This window comes from Nannospalax galili, unplaced genomic scaffold, assembly GCF_000622305.1.
Source record: "Nannospalax galili isolate Female #2095 unplaced genomic scaffold, S.galili_v1.0 scaffold219, whole genome shotgun sequence".
NCBI classification, from domain to species: domain Eukaryota; kingdom Metazoa; phylum Chordata; class Mammalia; order Rodentia; family Spalacidae; genus Nannospalax; species Nannospalax galili.
The window spans coordinates 699,609-723,351 of NW_008342641.1; the positions used below are offsets into that span (position 1 = coordinate 699,609).

The 23,743-nt window shown below is 35.9% G+C and overlaps 1 protein-coding gene across 7 annotated transcripts in view; it reads right to left on the reverse strand.

The window, feature by feature from the left end:
• The window catches only part of Cntln (centlein), a 327,688-nt gene that overhangs the window by 13,205 nt on the left and 290,740 nt on the right, over positions 1-23,743 (reverse strand). For all 7 annotated transcript variants that reach the window (XM_029566247.1, XM_008838744.3, XM_008838743.3 and 4 more), the window contains 5 exons: positions 22,574-22,700; positions 21,054-21,191; positions 19,482-19,667; positions 3,125-3,310; positions 1,724-1,801 (listed from right to left, as the gene is read on the reverse strand). In XM_029566247.1, the coding sequence (XP_029422107.1) occupies positions 1,724-1,801; positions 3,125-3,310; positions 19,482-19,667; positions 21,054-21,191; positions 22,574-22,700 (715 nt within the window). The remainder of the gene's footprint in view (positions 1-1,723; positions 1,802-3,124; positions 3,311-19,481; positions 19,668-21,053; positions 21,192-22,573; positions 22,701-23,743) is intronic.

The following is a 23,743-nucleotide window of genomic DNA, read 5'->3' on the forward strand; positions in this document are numbered from 1 at the left end:
AGGATTTCTTTTATACTAACTGGACAGTATAAGTGTATATCTAGATAATGGAGAGTGTGTATATGTACATCCACATGTGTAAGTCATGAAAACTAGATCTAGTATCAGTATAGCTTTAGTAAAATTTAATAAAGATTTTATATATTGATTTGTTATTTTATGGCAATAATTAAAGATAAAATTTCTAATTACGAGAACTATAAGGTCATGGTTACCAGGAAACATTTAACAACCCATTACAAGTTTATTTGTATTGTTTTAAGTTGAAAGAAACCTCATAACAATTAGTTCTGAACTCTCATGTGCCAGGTACTGGGCTGAGTCTGTACACATAGAATGTAAGAAATCATCTCTTCTCTCAAAAACATCTTGTCGCTGTGAAAGGCTTTGTCTAGCACCTTTACATCTGTATTTGAATAACTTTATGCAAAAGGATCTCAATCACATTCTATTATTGAAGCAATTCCGGATAATGTTTCAAAAATATAGAATATTAACCCTGAGTATGAGCAGCTTACGTATCACTTACTGCCCTTTCTTTTTTGTCTGGTGCTAGGGGTTGGACACATGGCCTTCTGCATGTGAAGAAAGGACCCTGCCACTGAGTTATATTTCCAACCCTTTCATTTATTTACTGTGAACTTTACTAAAAACACAGGAAGTGCTACTGGTAATATAGACATAACATAATCATAACTAATATCAACTTCTGTTTTCAATCTTTACACAGAAACATATACAAAGCCTTTCAAAAATCACAGATTGATAGGGTTTTTCTTTTTGCTATTTTGACAATTATTAGCTTTTGTTTATTCCAGGTCAGTTTTGAAATAAACGATTAGGATGAACAAAAAAAGAACTCTAATGAAAAAGTTTTAGAATGCATTACATGCTGTCAGTGATGTCCAAACAAAAGCTGCCTGTGACTAGAAAAGCAGGGCTCTCACCTGCCAATAAACTGCCCTTGATCACTTACAAGAGGGGCGCATCCCAGCAGACTATGTGTGTATTAAAAAAACACTTGAAAGGGAAGGAAAAGTATCACACAGGTCACAGCAGCAGTCTCAACAGACCCCCTCAGGGACCGCAGCTCGTCTTGGCCTTGTCATCCTCTATGCAGCTTTCCACTCGGCCCAGAAAACGTCGATAGGAAAATGTTTGAGGGGCCTCTGGTGGAAATTTTTTCATTCTTTCTGCATTGACAGGATGCCAAATCAATATTTACTTCCCACTAACAAGCTGCTCGAGGTCTCAGTAGAAAATATTGTAGAGAGTGCGGGAAGACACAGTAATAAACAGCTGTCTGGCTGTGAGGAAAACATGAATTGACTGGAAACAGGTCCATATAAAAGGTCACCGAAACCCATGAACTCCTCAGGTGTCCATATCAACTACTAACTTTAAAGACACTAATAAAGAATCTCTTTTCCTAAGAGGTCTGAGAGAATGGATCCTTTTCAGCCTAGCAAGCACAGAGGTTGACTCAATAATTTAATTAATGCACTTGCTAAGACTCGTGTTGGCTCTTTCTCAAGGCATTTGTTTCGTTTGTTAAGTCCAAGAGTACAAATAGAGGGTTAACTTTCTTGTCTACCTTTCGGAACGCTTCTTTACCTAACAGATAAATGATGTGTGTTTGCAAAACGTTAGACATCTAGCAAAAATATAAGGCTTGGAATTTTTATTTGGAAGTTTTCACATATGAAGCACAAAAATGAAATACCTGTCCTTCAAGGAGTTTCTGAACGCACAATAGCCATTCCTTATCATTTTCAGCATCGATCTTTATCTTTTCAATTTCCTAAGAAAAATAAAAGCAGTAATGTTAACTTCGCTTAGATGAACTTGCTCATTCTACTAGACATTGAACAAATCTATATGAATATCAGCCATGGCTTGCCTCTTCAAGGTTGAAATATTTCAATTCATGATCTTTTATATTTAATTTATAAATATTTACACACACTTGTAAATAATAGCTGTATTTCTCTATTTCATGATAATTTACGAGTATGTATTTCTGCTATCATAGTGGGGCTCAAGACAGGATGGAGATAGGAGTAAAAAAATATATAACAAGGTAAAAAGAAGGCCGGGGCTAGAGAAATAGTTAACAAAATTCATTTTAAATTTAGCCAGGAAAGCCAATAGATTTGTTAGTTTAAAAATAAATCTCACTCCCCACTCCCAGCAGCCATTAGTTGTCAATAACTCCTCAGGAGGAGTTGGGGCTTCTTACCCACTTTCCAAAATTATGCTGGGATTTGGTCTGGCTTGAGCTTACTTTGAACCTATGCATGCTGTCACCACTGCTGTGAGTTCACGTGAGTAACATAATATATAAATCACAATAGAGTACATGAAATTGGGTTGGGAGTAGTAAGGGGAGATTCAGATGGGAGGGAGATCTAAATAAGATCAAAAGAGATTGTATGAAATTTGCAAAAATTCAATAAAAATATCTTAAACAAAGAAATGCCACCTAGGAGATTTTTGTTATCAAATCAATGGTGACTTGTCTGAACTAAGTCCATTCAAACTGGCTTAATTAAGAAGAGTGGTTACTGCTGGGGGTGGTGGTGCCTATCTGTAGTACCAGATAGCTGAGAGCCTTGAGACAGGAGGATCACTTGATTCTAGCAGTTCAAGGCCAGCCTGAACAACACAGTAATGATCCCACCTAAAACCAAACTAAACCAAACCAAGCCAAACAAATGAAAGGGTGTGTGTGTGTGCGTGTGCGCGCACGCGCGCACACGCACACACACACACACACACACACACACACACCAACAACAACCCCCCTGGTGTACAAGGTATATAGATTACCTAAAGAGAACGGAGACGGGAAGGACAGCTCACATGAATAACTAGCAATATAAATCACTCTAATTGCTCAGCATAGCAGATACCCTTTCCTGTTACAGATGCTGGCTTATTCCTATATTATATACTACATTTCTCTAAAGGTGTTCGGAGTTAATACTCAGGACATAGCTTTCTTTGGTACCATGACACTATCACCTTCATGAATATAAAAGTTAAATTCTAAGTTATAAAACAAAAAAGTATTTAGATAAATGTGCAATAAGACCTTGACTGATGAATATTTAAATGATCTTACCACTTCATCTTCTGTGTCCAATATTTCCATTAGGTCTGACTGTGAAATGTTCAGGATAGAAGCTGCCAAGGTCTGGGCTTTATGGGTTGAGGTTTTACAAGCACGTCTGTTTTTCTGCATTTTTTTAAGCTCTCTGATTTGATGCCTTCTCCCACGGACATCATTTAGTAACTCTTTGACCAAAGCCTAAAACATTGGAAAGAACGTGGGTTCATATGGAAGTCATAATGAAGACAAAATGCTCATAACAGAAAAATGTGAGCATACTAGCAAATCATGTTTATTAGGATTACTCTGATTTTATTTATTTTGGAAGAGAAGTAGTTGCTATTTATTCATTTTCATTATGCAATAAAAACTCCTTTAAATCATTTCTTAACTACCTTGCTGTATGAATCGAAGCTTCTAAACTCTTTTTGATATATGCCAACTGGTATCTTGGCTGGTGAATTCTTTTTTTTGAAAAATATTTTATTATTTTTATTTTTTAATGTGTATGCATGTACTGCCTGCATGAGGTAAGTGCACCTGTGTCATGCAATGCCCATGGACGTCAGAAGAGGCTGTCAGATCCCCTGTTACTGGAGTTAAGGATAGTTGTTAGCTGCCATGTGGGTGCTTGGATTTGAACGTGGGTCTTCTGCAAGAACAATCAGTGTTCTTAACTGCTGAGCTGTCTCTCCAACCCCAGTTGGTGAAGTCTCGTAGCAGGTGGGTTACTTGAAATCATGATAAGGCACATTTGAGCTGGCGCTGACAGTTTCTATTTATCACTAAATTTAATATGTTCATATTAGTTGCAACAGACTGTCACATAATTGGTTTAATTATTATATGCTTATGAAAGACTGAATGCTGAAGGTGTTTCTATCTTATACTAAAAGTGAATTAGAAATGCTTCCAAATGCGTGAGGGTAATTTGAGTAAAAGTGTAATTAAATGGTGAATAGGCAGGATGGTAATGGATTGAAAAACACCAAGAAGAAGATAGAACTGGCCCGCAAAGTCTATGCTTCCTCTTTGAGAAATCAACAAGTGCCAGCTCCTCTCATTCCTTTATGCAAATAAGAAAAATGAACACATTTGAGTCTGCATGTTCAAAGTTCTGTGTGGTGATGCATGGATGGCCTTGGGAGCCTGGGATGGGTTCACTAGGTGTTGGCCTGTATTAGCCCTTTGCTAGCTCAGGGAAGGTTTGGATAAACAGTTACCCTCATCTATCAATTTTGCAGTTCTAGGATACAAAGGGAGAAGTGAGACTGCCACAGTGAAGGCTGTATGCGACTGCAATGCTGACAGTGTTACTGCGCTCTGCCTCCATTCTCCCTTCCCTACCAATTCATACTTCCACAAAAGAGCAAGACAGTACCTCTTTCTCCATCCTATTGGCAAACACCAAGCTGGTAGTTCAGTGAAGCTCGTTTGTTTATTCTCAAGTTCCAAATTTTCATTTGTCTTATTACAAATCAAACTGATAATCAGCCTTGAAATAATTATATTTTTGTTAGTCATTTTTGTTATTTTTCTTAGTGATTTACAATATACTAGGGAAATTATATTTGTTGATCACAATAGTTCATTTGTTCATAACTTTTTGTCAATTACACTGTTTTGTGACAAAAAGTTTAATGTAGCCTAGGTGAAAACAAAATTATCCTTTTCTTATCTTTACAGTTGTGATTTTCTTTTGGATGTGTCTCAAGTTAGAACTCTGGAAAGAGACTGTGAGATGATCTGTCTGCAGGAGGCTCTGGGGGCCGCCATGTAGAAACACCTCTAAGGACTGGAGAGAAGAACTGGGTAGAGGGAGAAGCTGAACTATACTGCAAATTTCATTGTTTTGGTTTTGCTGTTTGAAGACGCCAGTTATACATATGTTGAATCTTTTGCCATGTGCTGCATAATTCCTCTCCTTCAACATGAGTTTTTTAAATGAAGCATAATTAGAATGAAATAAGGTACAGAAATTTTAAGGGTTTAGTTTGATGAGTTATGACAATTACATGCATCTGGGTAAACACCAACCTGTCCAAGATACAGAAAACCTTCACACTCCAGAAGTGTCCCTATTGTCCTTTCTTACCCAATTCCTCCCATATGCTGTCTTCCCATTTATATGATCTTAATTTTTATTCTTTCTAGAATGCTATATAAACAAAATAGCATTATATACTCCATGTATGATTTAGTTTATATAGTATTTTAAGGTTCATTCATATTATTGTGTCTTTCTTTTTTAACTTAACGTGGGAGGTATATAACAGTAAGTTCAAATTTAAGGTGTATAACTTGACCAGCTTTCATACATACCTGGACACACAGACACGCACACCAAAATTAATTTTGAGATAATATTCCTTTATATGTTTTATGTCTGTGTGTTTCATCTATTTGTATTGTTTATTTCTACCATGTCTGTCTTTTTATTAAGAAGAAATTCCAACATGAGTATTTCAAAAGATTCACTTTTTATATTTTTACTTATATTTATGTATGTTACTATGTAAGTATATGCCACATGTTTGCAGGTGTCATAAGAGAAAGTCAGATCCTTGGGGGCTGGGGTTACAGACATGGGTGCTGGGAACTGAATTCAGGTCCTCTGTAAGAACAAGTGCTCTTAACCCCTGAGCCATCTCTCTAGTTCCCATAATTTTTTTTTTTTTTTTTTGTCTTTTTGAGACAGGGTCTCCCTCTAGTCCCAGCTGACCTGAACTCACAGTAAAATACTTTTATTTGCTCTGCAGAAACTTATCTCAGTTCAAACTTTACTTTTCCTTTATTTTGATTATATCTGTCAAGATGCTCTGAAGATTCATTTTTTAAGACTCATTTTAATGGAAGGAGTCTTCACTTTTCCTGGCTGCTATGCAGATAGGCCTCACTCATGCTGGTGTTCATTAGGCCCTGCCTCCTACTCTCTTTGGAAGCAAGCTAGCTCTAAAAGCTAGAATCAGAAACTCCTGACACCCTACTGTGAAGTTGCAAATAAGGGATTTAGAGTTTGCACACCATGTGACTTTTATCTTGGGATAGTGTATTTTTGTCCAATGTTTCGGAGATCTGCGGTACTTAGACCCTCTCCTCATTGAGCCCTATCTCTTACATGGCTTTGTCAGTCTTTCCTGTTTCTGGCTGATCTTTTACATATTCTGGAACACAGAGTTTTAGCCATGACCTAGTTTTGTTGTAAAAAGGGGAATTTTTGCTTTCCATTCTTTTTGCTTATTGCATGATTCTAAGGCAGAGAAGAAAAAAGATGCTTTCCCTTTTATAACCAGGTCAGAATTTGCCTAAGGACATTTCCCCCAAATATTTAATTATGAAAAACGTCAAGCAGAAAGGGTGAAAGAAATGAGTAGTGCACATACACTCACAACTTAGTTATGCCTGTGCTTGCTTTATCATGCACTCACCCACCCATGATCCATCTTACTTTCTGAGGCATTTCAAAGACAGTTGTAGTTATCTGTACAGTTGGCTCACACTAAACACACTGCCGTGCATACCATTAACTAAAGATGAATATTTATAGTTCTTTTGAGGTCAAATTTATAAACAGTGGAATACGTAAGTCTTAACCATATAGTTTTATAAGTATTTATTTATAAATGAGAACTTTGGTTAACCTACACCCAGATCAATGTAGATCGCATTTACATCTGTCATAATTTGGGTGTGAAATATTCCTCACAGGCTCATGTGTTTGAATCTTGGTCCCCATAAAGGTGTTTTGGGAGGGTGCAGAACCTTTAGGAGGTGGGGCCTAGGCGGCAGAAGTGGGTCACTGGAAGCAGACCTTGGAGTTTACAACCTGGCTCAGATCCTATGCCATCTTTGCTTGCTGAGCCCTGGAGATGTAAGCAAACAGCCTCTTAGTCCTATCACCACAGCCAGGCCTTCCCACCATTACAGACTGCACTCCAATAAATACTTCCTCTCTGCACTGCTCTGTCAGGTCTTAGTGACAATAGACCAAGAGTGGAAAAACTTCATTTGAGTCCTAGCCCAGTCAATCCTTGTCATGTTTGAAAGATTAGAGGGTTCTGTGGTCTTGAATTTCATTTTCCTGATAATTAGTGATATTGAGCATCTTTTCATGTCTGTCCATTTTTGTCTTCTTTGGAAGAAAAATTCTATGAAACCTTTGCTGATATGTATTTGGATTATTTGCTGTGGAATTAGATAAGTTCCTTATCAATTTTGGATGTAATACTTATATATGCAAATATTTTCTACCATTTATAGTTTACTCATTTTAATCATTGTCTCCTATGCTATACAGACTTTCAGTTCTATTTACTAACACTTTTGATGTGGTTTTTATGTCATTTTCCCTTGTTCTCTGTGAGATATTTTAAGGTGCCAGGCCTTATATTTAAGTCTTTAGTCCATATCTAGTTAATTTTGTGAGTAGTGACTGCTGGAGTCTCATTTCATTCTTTTTTTTTTTTAACTTTATGTCCATAGTTTTGGCCTGTACTGAAACGGGGAGAAAGGGGGGTCCCCTAAAGCGTTCTTAGTTTCATTCACAAAAGAGTTAAAGAATGGATCCGAACGGCAGAAAGCAGGCATCAAGAGACAAAATGACCTACAGCAACAGTATGTGAAAGTGCTTTGCAGACAATGATAGACTGGCACCATCCTTTGAAATATTCTGAAAAAAATCATTTTGTACCCTTTGTGTGTTCAGAATGTAGCATTATCAGAAACCCCCAAAATAAAATAAAAATTTTTAAATATTTTTATTTATTATTTTTATTTTTGTGTGTATCTGTGTATTGCTGCATGTGTGTAAGTGCACCCATGTCATGAAATGCCGCCGGAGGTCAGAAGGCATTGGATCCCCTGGAACTGGAGTTATGGATGCTTTTTAGCCACGATTTTGGTGCTTGGAAGCGAACCCTTGAACCTGAGTCCTCTGTAAGAGCAGTCTGTGCTCTTGACCGCTGAGCCATCTCTACAGCCCTGTCATTTCATTCTTTTTTTATGAAAGGTATTCACTTTTCCCAGGATCAATTCTACACTCTCACTGTTTTAGGCGTATGTATTAGTTAACAATATATCCATAGATTTATTTCTGGGCTTCTGTTCTGTTCTATGATTCTGATTTTTGTTTGTCTGTTTGGCTAGAATCATGTAGTTTTGATTATCATAACTTTGTGATATAGTTCAAATCAGAAAGTATGATTCTTTTAGCTTCAATCTTATTGTTCAACATTGCTTTGCTTATTCAAGTTTTTTGTGGTTTCATATGAATTTTATCTTTTTTTTCTATTTCTGTGAAAAGTATTACTAGACTACTGACAGCAATTACATGGAGTATATAGATCACTGGGTCACTAGGACATTTTAGCAGTATTAATTCTTCTAACCCACTAACATAGGCTATCTTTCCATTTATTTAATGCTCCAATTTATTTCATCAATGACATATTTTTCAGTTAAAAGATCTTTTATTTCTTTTGTTAAATTTTACTCCTAGCTTTTTTTCAGTTGTTTTGTTTTTCTTGCTATTGTAAATGGTAGTTTTTCTTATTTCTTTTTCAGAGGGTTTGTTGTTAGTGTAGAGAAACGCGACTGAATTTTATATGATGTTTTTGTAATCTGCAAACATTACTGAATTTTTATCATAACTTTTAGGTGGCAGTCTTCAGGGTTTTCTATATCTATGATCATATGATCTGCAGAATAATTTTACTTGTCTACTCATAATTTCTATAACTTTTATTTCTTTCCAGTACCATGTTAAACAAAAGTTGTGAGAATATGCCTTATTACTATTAATGTTAAAGGAAGTGGCATTTTACCATTGAGTATGAGGTTAGCGGTAATATATGGTTTTTACTGTGTTGAGTACATTTATTATATATTCAGTTTGTTGAGAGTTTTTAATCATGAAAAAGATGTGCAATTTGTAAAATGCCTTTTCTATATGTGTGTATATATACATATATATGAGAGAGAAATCTTTTTTCTCTCTGCTAATTTGGCATCTCCATATTTATTGATGCATATCTGAACTACTGTTGTATCACAGGAATAAATCCCACCTTATTATGGTGCATAAAATTTTTTTTTTAAAGATTTTGTTTGTTTATTTTTTTTTACGTGTATGAGTGTATTGCCTACATACATGTGCATGCACGTGTACTGTGCAATGCTGTGGAGTTCAGAAGAGGGCTTCGGATTCCCCTGGAACTGGAGTTAAGGACGGTTCATAGCTGCCATGTGGATGCTGGGAATCGAACCTGGGTCCTCTGCAAGAGCAGTCAGTGCTCTTAACCGCTGAGCCAGCTCTCCAGCCCCATGTGCATAACATTTTTAATGTGGTTTGCTAGTATTTTGTTGAGAATTTTTTCATCTGTTTTTGAGGGACACTAGTATGTAATTTTCTCAGTGTCCTTTCTGACATTGGTTTCAGTGTAGTGTTGACCTTGTAAATAAGTTCGGAAGTGTTCTGTCCTCTTTAATTTTTTGGAAAAGTCTGAGAAGTACTGGTGTTAATTCTTAAAATGTTTGGCCAACTAGGTAGTGAAGCCATATGGTGCTAGGGTTTTATTTGTTGGGAGGTTTCGATTATTGATTCAATTGCCTTACTTGCTATTGATTTCTTTGGATTTTGTATTTTTTCATGCTTAATCTTGGTGATTAGTAGGTTTCTAGCAGTCTCCATGTATTATAGCTTATCTAATTGTTCAGTGTTTTCTTATGATCCAGTGTATTCATTATCTGTTGTATTTCTGCACTAACAACTGTAAAATATTTTTATTTCTTCAGTCTTCTGTTTTCATTAGTTAGTTCAGGTAAATATTTATCTATTTTATCTTTTTCTGAAAATCAGCTTAGAGCTTGGCATGGTGGCACACTCCTTTGATCCCAGCACTTGGGAGGCAGAGGCAGGCAGATCTCTGTCAGATCAAGACCAGCCTGGTTTACATAGAGAGTCCCAGACCAGCTGGGGTTACAAGGAGACCTTGTCTCAAGAAAGACAAAAATCAAACAAATAAACAACAACAAAAAACAGCTTAGTTTCACTGATATTTTGTGTTGTTTTTTTACTTTTTAATCTGGTTTGTTACTTTTCTAATGCTTACTAGCACCTTCTTTCTGCTAAGTTTGGGCTCAATTCTTCTTCTCCTTGCCCTTTAAGGTTTAATGTTAAACTATTTACTTGAGAGTCCTTGTGTTAAGGTAGGTATTTAATGCTATGATCTCTCCTCTCAACAAGCACTTATGCTGTGTCTTCTACGTTATAATAGGTTGTTTACATTTCCACTTGCCTCATCATATTTTATTTCTCTTTTTGTAATCAGTCCTATTAGATTTTCAGGACTATTTTCACATATTCATGAATTTTCTACTTTCTTCCTATTATTGCTTTGTACTTTCACATGAGTGTGATGAGAAAAGATGGTTCATATGACTGCAAAGTTATTGAAAATGTTAAGGCTTGTTTTGGTGGTCTAACATTCTCTGGTCCTGGAGAATGGTCTGTGTACATCTGTTTAGACTACTTGGTGTAAAGTGCTGTTCGCATCTTCTGTGTTTAAGTCTCTATGTAAATGGTCTATTGTTCAGGTGGTTATCTTCTGCTTTTTGTTTACTTCTGCTAATATTTGCTTGTTTGTGCTTAGGTGCTCCAATATTTGGTGCATAAATATGTATTATTGCTTTTATCAAAGGATAAACAATTTGTTATTTTCTGTTTTGACTGTTTACTAATTGAAGTCATCTTGTTATAAATACAGGCACTCGGGCTATCTTTTAATTCTCATATTCCATAAAATATCTTTTCCTATTTCTTCACTTTCGGTTTAGGTGTGTCTTTATAGCTAAACTGAGTCTCGTGTAGATAGCACATCATTAGATCTTCCTTCCTAAAAACAAATCTATTCAACCACTGGATGACTTCTAATGGGAGAATTTAGTCTACTGCACTTAAAGAATTTATTGTCAGGTAAGCATTCACTATTTCAGTTCTGTAACTGCTTTCTGATTATGTTATTCTTTCTTTCCTTCTTGTATCTTCCTTCCAAGAATTTGTTATTACATTCTTTGAAGCCCTTCTTAATCTTTTGCATACCTACTTTAGATATTTCCTTTCTCAGTACCACGTGGCTTGTATAAAATACCTTGCAATTATAGCTTTCTATTTTCAGCTGTTAAAACATGACAATAATGATGACGTATGAATGATACTTTTCACATTTTATATAATGATATTGTACTTTACAAATTATTTTACATTGGGTATCCAATATCAAATTATTGTCATAATAATAATATTAAATAATTTAATGCAAATTATTAATAAGTAACTTAAATGTTTTATATCATAATTGAAAGTCTTTTGCCAAACACCATTACAATACTAGAATTCTGAGTTTGATACTATGTGTAGCTTTCTTATCTGGTGTCCTTTTGTCTCATCTTAAGGAACTCTAAACATTTCTTAAAAGGCAGATGTAGGAGCTTTGAACTCCCCCCCACTTTTGTTTCTTGGGGAAAGCCTTTTTCCTTCTCCCTCATTCTGTAGAACAGGTCTTCTGACTAAAGTGTTCTTGGCTAGAAGCTTTTTATTTTCATTATTTTGAGGATATTATCCAAAACTCTCATAAACTTCAAAGTCTCTGTGAGAAATCTTCTGATAGTTTTATGGGAGTGTAGGGGCTCCTCTACATGCCATCAGACATCACATCTCCTTGCTCTTTTCAAGTTTTTTTTTTTTTGTATATACATTTTTGCAATTATGTACTTCCTCTTAATAGACCTTTTGAGCTCAATTTTTTTCTCTTAGAGTTTTACAAATCTGCACAGTCCTTTCTCCAAATTTGGGAAGTTTTCTACCACAATTTTTTAAAACTGACTTTGTGTTCCTTCCCCTATATCTCACCCTAAAATTCCTACTATACATATATTTAGTTTGACGATGTCTCATGAGTGTGGTTTCCTTCATTTTTTCACTTAAATTTTTTCCTTCTCTAATTGTATAGTTCCAAATGGCCCATCTTTTAATTCAAGGAGTCTTTCTTCTGCCTCAATGACTACCCCATTGAAGCACTTTACTGCATTTTTCACTACAGTCTTAGTATTCTTTATCTCTAGAATTCTTTCTCTCCCTAGTAGTAAATGTCTTTAATTTATATCAGCTTTTTCTCTTAGTAAAATACACACACACACACACACACACACACACACACTGATGTGTCTTTGGGTGTCTTTGTCTATTGCTCTCCATTCTACTGCCTTGAGACAAGACTTCTCACTGAAATGAAAACTTGCTATTTCTGCTGGGCTGCTGGCCAGTAAGTTATAGGATCCACTTGTCTCTGACCCCCGGTGCTGGGATTACAAGCATGTACAGCCACACTCCACTACTGAAGTGGGTGCTGGGGATTTGAATTCAGGTCACCATTCTTGTAGAACAAGTTCTTTTGCCCAGTGAACAATCTCCCCAGTATCTGTATTATGTTTATATAACCACAGCTCATACAGAAATATTAGCAGATTGAATGGGAAAAATTTAAGCCTGAAAACAATTCTAAAAGGCAGTAATATAAATAATGCATGTTAATTAATTTCTGAACACATTATTGCCACCATAGGACTCATTTTTCATGGTTTCTGTTTCTTTGATGAATTTCAGGTTTTACTGTTTTACTCACATATGGTTCCTTAATATCATCTAGTTGACTGTCATGTTTTCTTGTTTTTCACTCAACTTATTTAAAGGAATTACCCTTTCTTTAGGTCAATTAGAGGAGTTTTGTTAGTTTTCTCTGATGGCATGTTTCCCTGACTTTTCATGATTCTTAGAGGTGCCCATTGGTATTTTCACATTTTAGGAAGCTGCCACACTTCTTTCTTAAAAATTTTACTTTATTTGATATCATTTTATGTGTATGCGTGTATTGCCTGCATGTAGGTGAGTGCACCTTGTCGTACAATGCCCACAGAGGACAGAAAAGGCTGTTGGATCCCCTGGAATTGGAGTTACAGACAGTTGTTAGCTGCCATGAGGGTGCTGGGATTCGGCAAGAACAGTCAGTGTTCTTAACTGCTGAACCATCTCTCCAGCCCAGAAGCTGCCACTTCTTATGAATTTGCTTCTGAGAGGCATTCACTAATCAATCAAATTTTTGGTTTTGGGGGGCTAGCAGGTAGCATCTCCCTACTGTACAGGCAGTGCTTGCTGTTGGGTTCTGAAGTTGGGCAAGGATGCTGCCCATTTTCTGAGTTCAGGTAGGATTGTTGGCTGGGCTTTGCAGTTGGACATGGTCACTGGCTGGGATGCTAACTGCCTCTGGTAGCAAGCCACAGGCTTCCCTGGTCATGCGGTTAGACTGTCAGTTGAACAAAGATACAGGCTAGGCTCCACAGCCATATCTGGTTTGAATAAGCAAGGCTGTTGCATTCTCTGGTCAAGTGGTGTTGGCTGCTTGATTTCATGTTCAGGTGGGGCTGCACTGGGAGCCATAATCAGGAAGCGTCTCAAGCTGTGTCCCCCTGGGATAGAGTCACTGGCTAGACTTCCTGCCTGGATAGGGATTCTGACTTTATTCTGTGTTTGGTTAGGTCATTACTTGGTGCCTGAGTCTGGCTGTCAGCAGGCTGTGTTTGGGTGGACCTGTAAAATTTATCCCCCAAAAACCCAAATCGTCCAATCAATAACTGAGCTAATGAACTGAACAGTCAGTTTTCAAAAGAAGAACTACAAATGACCAATAAGTACTTGGAAACATGTTCTACAGTATTAGTCATCAGGAAAATGCAGATTAAAACTGCTTTGAGATGCCAGCTCACGCCAAAGTGGACTGTATCAGGTGTGCTGTATCAGGTGATGGACTGTATCAGGTGTGCTGTATCAGGTGATGGACTGTATCAGGTGTGCTTTATCAGGTGATGGACTGTATCAGGTGTGCTGTATCAGATGATGGACTGTATCAGGTGTGCTGTATCAGGTGATGGACTGTATCAGGTGTGATGTATCAGGTGATGGACTGTATTAGGTGATGAACTGTATCAGGTGATGGACTGTATCAGGTGTGCTGTATCAGGTGATGGACTGTATCAGGTGATGAACTGTATCAGGTGATGAACTGTATCAGGTGTGCTTTATCAGGTGATGGACTGTATCAGGTGTGCTGTATCGGGTGATGAACTGTATCAGGTGTGCTGTATCAGATGATGGACTGTATCAGGTGTGCTGTATCAGGTGATGGACTGTATCAGGTGTGCTGTATCAGATGATGGCCTTTTTTTTTCCGTCAGAGTCCAGAGGTGCTGCTGGGCTGACAAGAAATCCAAGGATATATGTGTGTATCTCAACAGCTCTTAAACAGTTTTACTGGGATATAATTTATATAGTTTAAAGTTCAACCCGTTATTGTAATATACTCTTAAGAACTTTTCCCTTTAAAAGCTCTAACTTACCTTGAGAGTGATGGTAAGACTGAGTTAATTCAAATTTAACTGTATCACAGAATTGTTTTAAATTCATAATTAAGAGACTATATCAGTGCCAATGTACTAACAATTGAATATGTAAAAATAAAATTGGAATGTTCAGCAAATGTCTATGCATATATTTGTATATATATATGAAAGAAATGTATTATGTCTACAACACCTAACCAAATTTTAACATACAAAATACATATTCATAATGAAACTATGCATGCTTCCAATTAAATACTTTTCTTTGGCTGGTGTATACTTTGTAGTTAACAAAAAATCCCATTGAGAAAATGGAGCTTCGCATATGACTCTCATACATAGGCACATTAACAAGCCCATACATCAGGTATGACTCAAACTGAGCAAATACTTCTAGAAATTTCCCTAGTGTGTTTTATTCGGTTATTAGGAGAATTCAAAGCCTCAGCTCTGCCACATATACCCAGCCCAGATGCTCAAAGCCCTTGATTTCACCCCAGGGCAAAATTCCGTATTCAAGACTAGATCTAGAACAGATGGCCACTCCATTCCTTCCATAATCTGGTTGTGCCCTACAAATAAATGAGAAGACTAAAGGGAACACACATTCCACAACAGGACCAGAACTAACATCAGTACTATTAATACTAATAATATTATTAAGTACTTTTACGTTCATATCTAATAACCTGTATACATAATGCATTATAATGGTCCACATAAGAACAGTATGTTCTTTAACATTTGTAGTTAATGAATAGTTTTTAATTTTACAGTTTTAATCTGAGAAGTGACTAGGTCTCTCTCTCTCTCTCTCTCTCTCTCTCTCTCTCTCTCTCTGATCAATTTGTTAAGGATATAATGAGCCTTACTGGTTGCCAGTATTATAAGGAAATAAATGATAATGTTCCTGCTCCCAAATTGACTATATAATCTACTTAAAGCAGAAAGAAAATTCACGATTTTATAATTATGTGTTAATTTATCAGGTACATATAGTAACTGTTCAGGAGATAAGAACTTTTCTGTTATTTATCATTACAATAATGGTAATGGTTGATAATTTAGAGAGAACTTCTGGTAGGTTAGCCATCCTTTTGAGTTTTAGATATGATGACATAAAAATCAAGTATGCGCCACTATTAAAATCATTTTATGAAAAGGGAAACAGAGGGACAGAAGACAAAACCAGTTGCCTGAAACCACAAAGCTAGCAAGGGGCACAATTGAGCTTTGTGTTCTTAGCTATAGAGTTAAAGGAAAAACCCACATAGGAGGCTGTGGGCTGGGAACAGATGGGCAGGTCTTTATAGTGGTGAGAAGTAAACCTTGAGCAAAGGCAGAAACAAGATGGGCATGAGTAAAAGTTGGACAGAAGTGGGAAAGATTAGATTCCTTGCAGAATAGCATTCAGTTACAGGACTAAAATCTGCAAAAAGATAGAAGCTTGGATGTAACACAATGAACAAGAAAAGCCTCCTTGGGAAGCCAAGGATGGTATGTTGCCTGAGCCAGTGGCCTCTGAGCATCTTTGCCTAGTCCAAGATTAGCTTTATAAAGAGAAGAGGCTGATCATCCCTTTCAAGACCCAGCTTCCCAGACATTGCCAATATTTCTGGGTTTGGCTGCTGGTAGCTTTTGACTGAGAAAACAGATTAAGGGAACATGGTGTCAGCATCAATTATACACTAACTAGCCCATTACACAATTAATTAAAACAACTGACAAATCACCATTAGAAATTATAAAAGTTTTAGGTGCCAAACGGATATGTTTTCTGGTATATAGGTTGAATTTTTAAAAACAACTTAAGGGAATGTTTCTAGAACTGTTTATTATATTCACTTAGTTAACTTGTAAAATGAAGATCTGTGGGACCTACCCACCTGGAATTATGACTCAATATATTCAGAGGCTAATATTATGTATTTTGTTTAAACACAAGAGAATCAGGACTTTGAAATAGGTAACTAAATGTCAAATTTAAAACAAAGAGTAAAAATTCTGAAAGAAGGTAGGGACAGTGGCAGCTGGGCCTCCAGGCTAGTACAGAACTACTTAGGATGGGGACACTGACTACACTGCATGGCCCACAAATTGAAGGCAGCAATCCCACCTCCAGAATCTTGATGAAATTAAAAGAAAGCTGGTTACAATCTATGGGACAATAAAATGCAGATAGTCTTGGGCCATCTTTAAAAAAATTCTGAAAGAATAATAAACATTAGCTATACTATGCTCTTTGAAATTATATTTGAATTAAATATCCATGAAATCATAACAATCCTGACCCATCTATTAACACTTTATATCACTGTTGGTTAACAGTATGAAGGACCAATATGGCCCCTTTGAATAGCTGAAGTTTACAGACTCATGCACATAAATAAAAGCTTGCTTTTAGGTTAATTTTGCTAATCTGTTCTGTGTGCAGAAATCTACCTATTATTTTGTTATGATCATAAACTATACCAAGTGGGCAATAATTAAATATCTAGTCAAGAAATTCATTTTTCTATTGTAAAAACTTCTGATTTTCATTTACCTTTCTCTTTGAAAACACCACATTCAAGGTATATTTCATTAAAATCAATGGTTAGTATTATAATCTTATAGTTTATATTTCATATTTTAAATCATTGCTACAAGTACAACAAAGGAAACCCAAAGCTGGAAAGAAACTAGAAAAACCCATCATAATAAAATATGTCTACCAGGGTGAGACAGCAACAGTATTCAGGGAGAGAGCTCATCCTGACAAGGTACACAGTGAGACTCCAGCAAACACTGGGCAGAAGACAACATTTTATACCAGGAAAGCTAAATTATATTTACTAAAATTAATTCTTCATAACCATTAAGGATCTTTGGAGGCACGCATTATTGGCTTGACTTTACACCATTTGAAACCTTCATTAAAAGAGAGAAAGAGGTAAGATGTTTACTTCATTCATCTTGTAGGTACTTTTAAGTAAGAAAGCTCAGAAGAGACTGTATTCTAATGAAACAAAGTAGCAGGGATTCCATAGGGCATTATTAACACTGTTTTAGGCACCTACCTTTAGGGGAGTGAAGAATATAACACTGGAGCTAAAAATCAGTTATTTGCCAACATGTATCTAAACTACAAGGCCAGGAATATTATTACTTATGAGATCAATATCTAAAAATAATTTAAAATATTCTACTACATGCTGAGGAGAATAGCTTCTTTACTGAGGACTTGACAGATGCCCAACTGATCTGTCTAGAGAGAATCAAATTAGAGCTCATCTGAGAACATTAACATACTATAGATGTAAAATAATATACTTTAACATAGTTTTATTTATTTGTGTGTTTGTGTGTACCACCAGTGTGTAGGCACAGCAGAGGCTAGATAAGAATGTTGGGACTCCCTGGAGCTAAAGTTACAGGCAGTTGTGAGCAGTGGAACATGGGTGCTGAGAACCACACTTCGATGCTCTGGAAGATCAGCAAGCACTCAACCACTATACCATTTCTCTAGGCCTCTTAACATATTTCCTTATAACAAGGTTTAAATGAGTCATTCATATGATGGTGGGTCATGGAAAAGAATGCTGATATAACTTTATGGAAGGACATTTAAATTTCCATTTATAAAGATTTCATAAGTGGAAAATATTTTTATATTTGCAAACACACATCTACTACAAGGAGACTGTTTTCAGCATTGCCTCTCAGCCTTTCACATTCCCTAATGACTGTTTTCAGTAACATATGCCATGGAAGGAAAAGTAGCACAAAGAGCTCAAGCTCATCAAAGACTGAAAAATAAAAACACAGTATGATGTGGGGAAGAGGGGAAGGAAAGGATTACTTTCCTATCCAATTATGAACCATTTTAGATTTGGTTTTTGAAGGTCAAGAGGAATACCATTAAAATTTCACATTACCCAAGCAAATTTAATTGAATTAGTGATGTCTATTCTTTACAAGACACTAAGGTTCATGTTGTGGAGATAAAAATATATTGTTCCCACTATTAAGGAAATCATCATGGTGAAACTAATGGAAACAGATTTGCTTACTAACTACAGTATGAAGAATAAAAGGCATTAAACTGAGTTATGAACAGTTCACAGGGGATTAAACAGAGCAGAACAATCACAGGCTCTCTCCCTCTGAATCCTGAGCATCTCCTCAGTTGCTCCAGAGGGATGGGGAAGGAAAATTGCTGTTGGATGGAGTGTTAGTATCTGGCCCCGCTCAAGCAATCACAGCATAGCTGTTTCTTTGTGCATCTAGTTCTAGATCTCTCTGGGGCTCTTCAACTTGTAGGTAGTGTCTGGAGACTATAGCTGTGCATCACCTAAGTGCAGGTGATTCAGGTTTGTTGTTGTTGCTGTTCTCCTGAGTCATCTGCAGTCTATCCATACTGCGTCTTGACAGTCTGTGTACTTCACTGAGTAGCTTTTGTTTGTTCTTACTCAGATGATGTAAAAAACAGGGTGGGCGGGTGTGAAGAGATGGTGTAGTTAAGAGCACTGGCTGCACCTGCAGAGGACCCAATTTTCATTCCCAGGACCCACTCAGCAGCTAGCGACCATCTCTAACTCTAGTTCCAGGGGATCTAAAGCTGTCTTCTGACCTCTCTGGGCACTGCACACATATGATGCACTTATATACCTGCAGGCAAAACACACATACACATGAAATAAAAATAAATAAATAAGAAAGAACTGGCTTTGAAAAGGTATGCTTAAAAACAAAGTGAAACTAATTCACTGCAGATTTACCCTGAGTGCTTGTCCTTGACCATTTCATTACTACACTGACTTAAGAAAGAAATAAGACGGAGAATTTAAAACCCTAAAAACCTGTCACAGAGACACTTTGGGCCCTGGTGTCCCACTGGGTGGGAGACTTTTTAAATTTTTTTAATTATAATTGAAACCTTTACGAATAGGGTGAACTCTTCTATTTTTCCATTGGCCGACAGCAGTTTCTTCTGTGCCCCTTCCAGGGCCTGCTCACTTTGCAGTGCTAGCCCTTGGAGCTCTTTGGAGGCTGTCGTCTCAATTTCTGCCATCGCAGTTTCAGTCTCATCTATTTTTGATGCAAGGAGACTCAGCTTGAGATCCTGCAAAATATTGATACTAATAAAAGAAAAAGTATTTCATAAACAATTAGAAAAGTGAGTTATACATTTCAGACTAGAAGGGGATTTTACTACTCTGTGTATGCAATTTATTTGGGTAAAGGTGATGGTTTTACTTTAATTTTGCTAATATAGTACTATCATTAATGTAAACAAAATCATAGTATTTCCTGTAGTGATACAATATTCTTTGTATTTACATGAAGTTATTAAGGAGTTCATAGTAATTTAGGGAGAAAACTTGCGAGTAAAAACAAATCAGTTTATCTGGTCCAATTGTATGTCCTTAAACACCCAAAAGGGAAGTATAGCCAAAGATTAAAGGGGCCAACATAATATCATAAGAGCATACATATACATAACTAAAAGTTACTCGACAAACAACAAAGCCAGACAGGCGATACCTTCAGTCGAGTTGTTGGCTAGGATAGATAAAGGCTCTTCCAGACAGTAACCCAACATACTACTGGAAACATGAACAGCAGACCCCAATTCTATCCAAAGGAATACTGACAATGGATTGCCGTAGATGAGGAACAGCTGACCCTCCTGGAACAGGGACCTCTGGCTGACTAGATTTACCAGAAGGGCAGACAGGGGGAATGGATGAGGGTGCTGACAACACAGTGGACAGTGACAGGGATGGCAGAGTATGGAGCCTCTAGTGGGAGAGGAAGGCTGTCTATCTGATGAGTTAGTATTCATGCTCAGATGCCGAGGAGCTCAGAAGGTGGGCGACTGTGACCAATGATAGTCATGTATATAGAGATTAGAAATGCATGTGAAAACGTCTCAATGTCAATTGCTTTGGAATGAATTCTTCTGTATGAAAAAAAAATTAAAAAAAATAATGATTAAAAAACAATAATTAGTAGATGTGAAAAACATTACCATTGAAATCTACCTGATGACTTTATATCCATGCTCAGATGCCTAGAAGCTCAGAAAGTAACCAACAGTGACTAGTAATAATCAGATATTTAGAGATTAGAAATGCATGTGCAAACATCCAATGTCAATTGCATTGAAAAAGAATTTTTCTGTATGAAACTGTGTATTTTAATAATGAAATGGAGATCTTTTTAAAGGTTAAAACATCATTTAATTTATGTCTTATAGGGTTTATAATGAGTACAATATTGTATAACTGTAATAATTCAACTGTAAACCTAAAAATTTACAGCCAATTTTGAAAGAGATGCATCCTACCTCAGGAAACCGTTATTGAATATGTCAATTGTGTTGTAATGATATGCTTCTTCTAAGTATGTTGTTATTAAATAAATCATTTTTAAAAATTTAAAAAAAAAATGAAAAAGGCATCACAGAATTAATTCTACGTCCGGATCAGAATGTTGAAAAGCATACCTTTTTTTCCAGCTCCTCCTTGGTTTTCTGATACATCTGTTCATACTGCGACTTCTCTTTCACAGCAACATTAAGTCTTTGCTTTAGTGAATCAAATGACACCTTCTTGTTGGCACATTCTTCAGTTAATGACTTCACCTACCACAAAAGTATGAAGGTTACTGTTAATGGTAAAGGCTTTCCAATGGTGTGCGGTATTATTTCATCTGAAACTGAATGAATAAGTTTACGTATTTTATCAAATTCACGTAGTATACTTATTCATGTAATGAAGAAACAAGCAATTCTTAAGCAAAGTACTGAACTAAAATGTCACAAAAATGTATGCTATGTGAAATAGAATAATAATAATATCCATTATACATTTCAAAAACGAACAGAAGAAACATTTTTCTATTTTTTGTTTAATGCCACTAAAGAAATGATTACATAATCATTTTAAGGCTATACATGAAATGGTTTTTGAAGCTAAAAGTTAGAAAAATTTAAAGGACATTATTGAAAAATCTATATGAGTAATTATTATTTACATGGGTGTATGGAAATAAATAGAAAATTCACATATGTGTGTGTGTTATAATCATGTAAGCTTTTCTCTTTTAAACACATTTGAGTTACGAGATCCTTAGATTTTCAACTTCAACAATGAAAGCAAGAGAGATGTTGTCTCAGGAAAGGGTAACATACAGTGAAAGCCAAAATAGGAGCTGTGCAATAGTATGTGCAATAGTATGTGCAAACAGTATAGTGTTATAATTTTAAAGCAAAATCTTTTCAGTTTGGGGTCATATATTTTACAAATACCTTAAACGAAATTTCTCTTCCCATGTACACTAAATTAAGTATATAGAAGAAAACTCTCTTTTAAAGAACATCTAATAGTTACTGGTATAATAGCTATTTTTGCATAATATCTTGATTCTGTGTTTGTTTTGTTTTGCTTTGGTTTTGGTTTTTGTCTTTTTGAGACAGGGTCATCCTGTAGCCCCAGCTGGCTTGGAACTCACTATGTAGACCAGGCTGGCCTCAAACTCACAGAAATCCACCTGCCTCTTCCTCCCGAGTGCTAGGATTAAAGGTGTGCACCACCATGCCCGGCTTGATTCTGTGGTTTTAAATAATATAAAATGCTGAAGAGAACATCGTTATGTAAACCAAAAATATTGGAGATTTTACAAATTAAACATCTTGTAAAACAGTATACAGACAGACAAAATGTGTGGCTATATTATTTATGACATTTTTCAGTTTTGAATTTTAAAACAGATAAAATGTACTTTTCAGAACAAATGATGTAATTTTAAACTGTTAATATACATGCTGTAAATATTTTCTAGACATGCTTAGTATTGAATATTTAAGAAAATGAATGCATGAATATAGTGTCAGGGCTATGGGAGATGCCAGTGTGGAAGGGGGTATAAAGAGGACTAAGATGTTGTGTATGAAATACATAAAATTTTAATAAAAATATACAAGAACAATAGGAAATATTTTTCAACGAACATAAAGACTGATACCTTTTTTTCCAGATTTTCTAACATTTCACTAAAATTCTCATTACTTTCTGAATTTACTTTCTGTCGAAATTTTAAGTCCTCAATCAAATGTCTTTTCATAGTTATATCTCTCTCCATTCGAGACATCCTTAAAAGGAAAAATAATATTTGAATAGGTAAACAGAAAATATTTTAAAAGTGGTAAAATATATTATTTACAGCCATGCCTATTGTTAGTTTCAAAATGCTGATTATCAATGACATTATCAGTTAGTAAAATAAATTGCATTGAACAAAATACCACATTATAGTTTAGTAAAATTTATCATCTGGTTGTGACTTGGTTATACACTAAAGCAAAAATGATTAGCTGAGAAATATCATTAAAATTTATGAAAACCTAGATTGCATTTAAATTACATTTTTTCATTGCTTAGAAAACTTGAAGTGATACTTAGAGACAATCAAAAGCCTACTGATGTTAAGAAATAACTTGCAAATTGATAAACAGATACTATAATATTCACAGAAGCTAAAATTAGACATATCTTTTAATTCACGCTCATTTGAGATTGGATTCATACATCAGCTTAGCTCAAGAAAGGGAGATATTAGGAATTGTTAAATGGTGGCCATGGTGACCACTACTTCTGATGCTGTGAGTATGGTTATGGCTCTCTCCACTGTAATTCTGAGTGGAGGTTTATTTTGTGCAGTTACTATTAAAGGTGCTTTCTGTGTTAACTCATTTTTTCCCTCCTGAGAACTTTACAAATTAATACTTGTAAACTGAAGCACAGAGGTACTAGATAGAGAAACTAAGTTTCAAAGACTATTTATCTAAACTCCTTAGTACTAAACAATAAGGAACACTACTTTTTGATCTAACATTTTCATTTAAAAATAAGGCATATTTTTGCTTGCTTGTTTTTTGAGACAATGTTTCAATATGTATCCCAGGCTGGTGTGGAACTATGTAGCCCATGTTTGCCTCAAATTCAGGGCAATCCTCCCTCTTGCCTCAGTCTCCCAGAGAGATTGCAGGTAGGAGCAACAATACTCAGCTAGCCATCTTTTTGTCTAACAGCTTTATTTATTAATATAATTTTAACATAATTTTTAAAATTTAATATAATTTTACTTATGTGGCATATAGGTATGTATTGAGAAACATTTTTCTTAAATTTATCA